At 35.3% G+C, this 7,334-nt stretch overlaps 1 protein-coding gene across 1 annotated transcript; it reads left to right on the top strand.

Annotated features, from left to right (window-relative positions):
* Nucleotides 1-2,350: 2,350 nt before the first annotated feature.
* LOC148868415 (large ribosomal subunit protein uL11-like) lies at nucleotides 2,351-7,109 on the top strand. Its single transcript, XM_088973395.1, has 2 exons — nucleotides 2,351-2,955; nucleotides 6,655-7,109. The coding sequence occupies exons 1-2, from the start codon at nucleotides 2,470-2,472 to the stop codon at nucleotides 6,667-6,669; spliced, it is 501 nt and encodes a 166-aa protein (XP_088829521.1). The 5' UTR covers nucleotides 2,351-2,469; the 3' UTR covers nucleotides 6,670-7,109.
* Nucleotides 7,110-7,334: the final 225 nt, after the last annotated feature.

Raw genomic sequence — 7,334 nt, 5'->3', positions numbered from 1 at the left:
AATACACAAATAATAAGAATATATTATTAGTAAATAAGAGTAATAATAATATACTTATTGTTATTATTGTTGAATTCATAATTATTAATATGTTATTAATCTATATTACTCAATAAAGACATGGAATAAAAAAGTATTCAAATTACCACTAAATGAATGTACTAAAAATCTATGAGTATTCTAATTGACTTGAATTTGACACATCAACATGCCTGAAATTATAATTTCAACCTACATTTCCTATTTCTATCTCCCAATTCCTATAATTCAAACATACCATTAGGTTATGTACAAGTTTCCCTACCTTTTTCCTAAAGATAAATTCCAACCAGTCTACTTGCACTATGGGGAGATTAGACTTAAAATCCAAAACCATGATCGACCAAAAGAAGCGTTGCCACCTAACTTGGAAGTGACTTCCATACTCAGGATGGTCCATTATTCTCCTTTCTTTCATGTTTCGTTTGTTGGATGGGCTTTGGAGCCCTGATTATATTTTCAGTTGATTGTAGTGATATATTTTTCATCTCATATTTTAGAGGATTGATGCATTTTTAAATGTTGTTTAGCATTGATTGTTTTTTTTATTAGCTCTTTGAATGATTTTCTTCATTCTTTGTCTCTTTGAATGTATATCATTTAAATGCTTTTTATCCATTCATACGTCCCAAAAATATTAAGCAATATTGGTGATATTGTTGTAAACATCCATCTAAACTTACTATTTTATAAATAGATTAATGATTTCAAAGTTATTGATATTGTTTTGGGGGTGGGTTGCTCAATAGGACATTGATTTTTTATTGTTAAATAGTAAATTTCAAATTAAATGATATTGTAATTGCCCCTTACTTAGTTTGGGGTCATTGTCCAGATAAAACATGACAAGTCTCTTAAATCAAATAAAGAGTCTACCCTAAATGTCTATTATAAATAATTACCAAAATGAAAAAAATTCAAATTAAATCAAATAATTACTTGCTGAATTAAAAATAATAATAACCATCAATTATTTATATAAATAATTAATAATAATAACAATCATCAATTAATTAATTAAGTAAATAATAAAAAACAAAATAACAATCATTAGTTATCGTTAATGTTTATTCAAAGCATGCCCCATAATAATTACCGAATACAATAATTAAACCTTAAATAAGAATCAATATTTATTAACAGTCATTAAAATTGTTAAGTCAAATCATTAATGATTATTCCTAAATGCAAATTGTGAATTAATAAATCTATTGTTTAATGATTATACTCGGTTGGAAAAAATCATTTTAAGTAAATATTTAAATAATTACAAATTTAGTTATTATTATTACTATATAACAAAAAATTAAAATTAAGTACTAAAATGAAATAATAATAATAATAATAATAACAATGGTCAAATTAAAGTAATAAGCATTTCAAGTTGAATTTAGTGCTCGTATAATTTTACGGGTTTGACATATAAGGGTCAATTTATGTGGACTGTAGAGTGTCTCAAAAAATGGCAGTTTTTAAACAGTAATAAAAAATGGTAATATAAATTATTAATGTTTATTCATACATATATAATTAACTTCTTTGTATTTAGTACGGGTCATTCACTAGTATATTATGATTCAAATGTAATACTACAGATATGAATAGGTGTGGATAGCATTCTCGTAGATAGAAGATCCGACCTCAATCACCTAGACTTGGGAAGAGTTGGCTGGATTGACTCTGAATCTCCTCGTCCACAAAAACTCTACCCACGTATAGTAACAACACAACCCTGTACCCACAATACATTGCTCACATGCATTTGGAACATCTTCCTTCGAATAAAACTATGATGGAGGATGAAATGTTCTCCATATGTGTCTAGAATGTTGTGCGGGCAGGAGATCCGAGACGATGTAAAATAGGGGTGCTCATAAACTGAACCATGGACTAATTTTTAAAATCGAATCAGAATTATCGATTTTTTAAAAAACTGATAACCGAAATAAAATCGGAGCCGATTGATTAACCAATTGGTTCGATTAAAATATTTAATCGAAGCCCAACCGACCGATTTGATTAACCGAATTTTCGATTCAGTTTCAGTGGATTTTTTGGTTCGGTTTTTTTCTAACTCCTAATTGCAAAGCGCGAAATTTCAGCTAATAAAAATTACGAGGTCGGCATGATAAACTTTCATGTCTAGTTTCTACCCTACGATTGAAATCACATGTCTACTCGCACAAAACTTTCTTTAGAGTGAATCCCTATGATGCCAATCTCACGGATAGAAAACTTTCTCCTCGCCTGGTTTGGAACCGAGGGACAAAATTGGCAGGTTAATGCAAAACATGCAAAACCCTAAGATTATAAAAACCCTAATCCATTCACCTCTTTCTTCTCTCGCGGCGCCCTTTACCTCCACTCTTCTGCTTCTTCTCCCTGCAACCGGCGCCGGAATCTTAATTCCGTATCCTTTTAAAACCAGCCATGCCTCCCAAGTTCGATCCCACTCAGGTCGTCGACGTCTACGTGCGTGTTACTGGTGGTGAGGTCGGTGCGGCGAGTTCACTCGCTCCGAAGATCGGACCACTCGGTCTCTCTCCGAAGAAGATCGGAGAAGATATTGCCAAAGAGACTGCAAAAGAATGGAAGGGTCTCCGAGTGACTGTGAAACTCACTGTGCAGAACCGACAGGCCAAGGTATCCGTTGTGCCGTCGGCGGCCGCTCTTGTTATCAAGGCCCTCAAAGAGCCTGAACGGGACCGCAAGAAGACCAAAAACATTAAGCACACAGGCAACATTTCTCTTGATGATGTTATTGAGATTGCTAGGATTATGAGGCCTCGATCGATGGCGAAAGACTTGTCCGGAACCGTGAAGGAAATTCTCGGCACCTGTGTCTCCGTTGGCTGCACGGTCGATGGTAAGAACCCGAAAGATCTGCAGCAGGAGATCACAGACGGTGATGTTGAGGTACCACAAGATTGAGAAATTTAAGCTAACTCACCGGTTCACTACATTTTGTTTTTTTCCCATCCTTTTTACTTATCCTAGGGATTTTTGATTTTGCTATTCTATCTTAAATATCGCCCCGAAGTTAAAGGGCAAGTGAAAACATTTGAAGGATTTGTTAGATTTTCGATTCGTATGTTTGTTATTTAGGGTTTGGATAATATAATGTGGTTTCGGTATCTTTATCAATGCTTTATATTCTACTTGTGCTTTTAAATTCATTTGTGTGGATTTATGGATACTACTACGAGTATAGGGAATTCAAGTAGAATATGGCAATTCATTTGGTAATTGTTCATTTCACATCGTTTTATTTGACATTCAAACTGCTTGGTTCAACTATAATTTAAAACATAGATAATCAATTAGTTTTTGAATGTGTTATTTTTGAATATTGACTATGTAATGACTTATGTGCCCTCTGTATGAAATTACACGATCTCATAATTAGGTAGTTGATGCTGGTCTTGTCATTACTTCAGAAATTCTAAGTTGTCAACTAGAGTTTTACATGATAAATGAGATGATGAAGTCATAGAAGTGTTTATGATTGGAATGTTTCTTAGATTCTGTGTGCTTTCTACTGTACAAATCGGTCATTCCTGTAGAGGGAATTCTTAATTTATTGATAAATGAACATTGATATTGAATTCCCAATGTTCACAGGTGACATGTTGATAAATTACATACCCCATATATGGAGTGAATTATTTCAACCACTACAGAGGCTGATCTCTGTTTATTTTGGTTTTTGAGTGAGTGCTATAATATTACTTTCATGTTGATACACTTAATTCTTAGTATAAAATAATCCTTAACAAGAAACATATTAAACTGAACCTAATTAACTCTTTTTGGCGTTATTCAAGAGCCATTATTTCTGTCGCATCACAAGTCCATAAATCAATTTTCCCATTTAGAACAGTAGGTTAAGAAACATGTCCAAAAAATCAGTGTGGCAAAAAAGTGAATACAATGGATTAGTGGTAAAACTAGAAAGGAATGGATTAGGATTGGAACCATATGAAGGAATCTAGGAGTAGCTCCGATAGGTGTCCAAACGAGAGAAAGTAGAATGAGATAGTTTTGTGACATGATGGAAGGCCAACTACAACACCCATTAGAAAATTCTGTTACAAGTTGAAGGGGGCTTGGGTGGAAGTAATAAGAAATGATTTAGGCACCTATAATTTAATGATGGATATACTACTAAACATAACAGTATGGTGAAACAGGATTAATACATCTGTCACCCTTGAGACAAGGCTTATATTATGATCAGGGTCCATTTTGTTTGCTGTTGGGATTGGAATAAGAATAGTATATTCCCATGGTCTGCTTGGTTCAGACAGGAATCAGAATGCGATTTTATTCCCAAGGGAGGTGGAGGTGATGGCCATTCCCTCAAATGGGGGAATGCCAATAAACCAGCCCAATGAAACAGTAGGAATTGGAATGGCCCATTCCAATTTCGATTACAGACCCCCTATTCCCACAAACCAAACAGGCCCCCAATTTTCCCATTTCACAATGCTTTGTTTGTTCATATTCTTACCCTTGTTCTTTTAGGATGGTCTACTGGCACCAAGTGACTCATTGATATGGTTATTGTTGTCTATGCACTTGACCAGACCATCTTATTTGACTTTTCCTCATTTTGACACTAATTTCATTTATCAAATGTCATATCTAGTGCTCTCTTTTCTGATTCTAATCTTTCTGTTCTTCTCATTCATTCATTATGGCATCCTTATCAGAGCTACATATGTTTTTTGGATATATTCATGATTTAGCAGCACTCTATCCCATATAACATCTTTTTTTGGTAAAGAATTCTTTAAACCAGAATCACAAAACACAGCCAAATAAAAAACACAATAGACAACAGCGGCCAAAGAAACAGCTATACAACTACCATTAGAATCACACTCCTCCACAGTTAAGCTGCTGCAATAACACAACACTACCAAACAGGGAGAACAGAAACTGTCAGATACGAGCACCAAATAAAGCCAAGCCACAACTTTTTATTTATCCTTTTCAGAAAAAGGAATAAAACCAAGCCAGAACATCACCCGCCAACAAACCAGAACAAACAAGGCCTTTTTGTGCAGTAGTCTGAGCTGCCACATTTAGTCATATAGTAATCTGCTGACTTTGAGAAATTCCACATCTTTAAGAAAGTAGTAAATATCCCAAGGGCCACCTGAGGCTGGTTTGGCTATGCAAGTAACTAACTGCTCACAGGCAGACTCAATTTCCACAAAGATTTAGAGAGCTAGCTAGTTATAAGGCTTCCACCAGTGCAGCATCTTGAAGGGGAGAAGAATCTGTTGCTGGACCAAAAGAAACAGCTATACATCAACCAGTAGAAGCACACACCACCACTACAAAGGTTGCCTTGACAGGGTAAACAAAAGTGCCATCAGTATTTATCTTAAGAAAATTTGCCTTTGGAGGCTTCCAAAAAATAGGGAAGGACTGAGAGCCGGGAGGGGGCACTGTGGAGTGTGGATATCTCCATCTTCATAGTCACCATCAACCTTCTATTTGCCTGTTTGTCCAGAAATTGCTGATGCTAGATTAGGAATCTCATAATTAAAGTAGTTATTGTTTCTATCAAGCCATATATTCCACAAAATAATGGCCTAATGCATTAGAGGTCATCAGAATGGTGGCTCATAGATTTACAGATGGAGAGGCAGCTCTTAAAACCATTGGTCAATCGAGGCAGTATTGATCAGGTCTGAGCTAATCCAGCCCCAGGCTACTGCAAAACTACACATTATGAGCAAAAGCACAGCGAAAGCTGCTAAACAAGGCATGCATTAGTCTCTTCCTGTAAACCATAGTCTACACAGCCAGGATCAGACACTGCACTCCCTTTGCCCTAAGATTTGATTAGACTGGATTGGTATTTAGGCAGCATCTGCAAAGAAAAGATTTCACTCTAGGTTGAACCGGCACTGATCAAACAGCTTTCCACAGAGATCTGTCCAAATTAGGTTGAGGACATGCAATTCTGAATCCTTTCAGACCTGGAATCAAACGGGAATTCCAGAAGCTTATGCCCTCTCTATTTCCAACACCCCAATAGATTCCATCTAATAGGACTTCTTAAGGTTAGATGTTAGGAAATTCCTATTCTTAAATACCTTGCTCTGATAACTTTAGCTTAAAGACTAGGACCGTCAGGAACCAACCTCCAAGCCAACTTGGCCAACAGAGCCGACCCACCAATCAACTTATTTTTATTAAGTTGCCCATATTGGCTTATAGATTTTTCCTTCACCCTTATTGGCATATGCCAGCCACCCAACACATTGGATCAACCTAACCACTTCAACCGGTTTCTAATTTTGTCTCTCTCTCCCGCACATTTCACCTTGTCATTATTATGGTTGATGATCTCATAATCTTACCGAATATTGATTCTGGCTTTGTGCTAGGGATCTGTTGATATATTTGCATTATGAAGCCTTGCCTGTATAAGATTTTATACACATTTAAGTTGATTGTCAATCATTGGTCTTGTCATCTTGTGATTACATTGGCTCGTGTAGATCACTTGCAATTTTGTTCTTGTGTTTACGGGATTATATCGCTGTTAATACAACTGTTTTAAATTTACAATGAATTTATCTCTTGAAATGTGTATAGGAAATGTGGCAGTAAGAATATGCCACCTAGTTGCGAGAAAGGTTTGGTTGCTCAAGTTCATCTGCTTGTGTGCTGTCCCATGTGCACTCTTCTCGTGACGCTTCAGTCGATACAACCATGCTTCCATGATGTTATTGCTGCATGTTCGTATTGATTAACGTGTAATGCAGGGAGAGTTCCGTGGGCAACACAGTGTGTCGAATGTAGACAGCTAAAAATGATACCACATAACAGCAATCCAAGAGTGTTCATCCTTAAAATCTGAAGAGGAAAGGGTTCAATTTGACAAGAAAACTTAGAATTGAGCAAATAATTTTATTCTACCTTCTCTTGTCTCATAATGACTTCTCCAACCTGGAGAATTTGAAATGGATGTGCCCTTGTTCTAAATTTAAAATTTAGAAAATACCTACAATTTTCTCTAAAAATAATATAAAGCAGCTTTTTATTGACCATATTAACTCTTCAAATTATTTTAATATGCATGCACTTACGGTTATTATCGTATCCAGCTTTAATCAAATAGTTTTTACTTTTTAGGGTTGTCAATGGTATTTAAAAATTCGGCTTTGAATTTAAGATTCAAGATATTCAAATTTGAAATATCTTATTCCTATTGAATAGTTAATTGGATTTGAATTCATATATGATTTGATTTGATTCACTAAATATCTGAATAC

Source organism: Nelumbo lutea, chromosome 2 (genome assembly GCF_056320005.1).
Source record: "Nelumbo lutea isolate HS-2025 chromosome 2, American lotus-T2T, whole genome shotgun sequence".
NCBI lineage: Eukaryota > Viridiplantae > Streptophyta > Magnoliopsida > Proteales > Nelumbonaceae > Nelumbo > Nelumbo lutea.
This window is presented reverse-complemented; position numbering and strand designations above follow the sequence as displayed.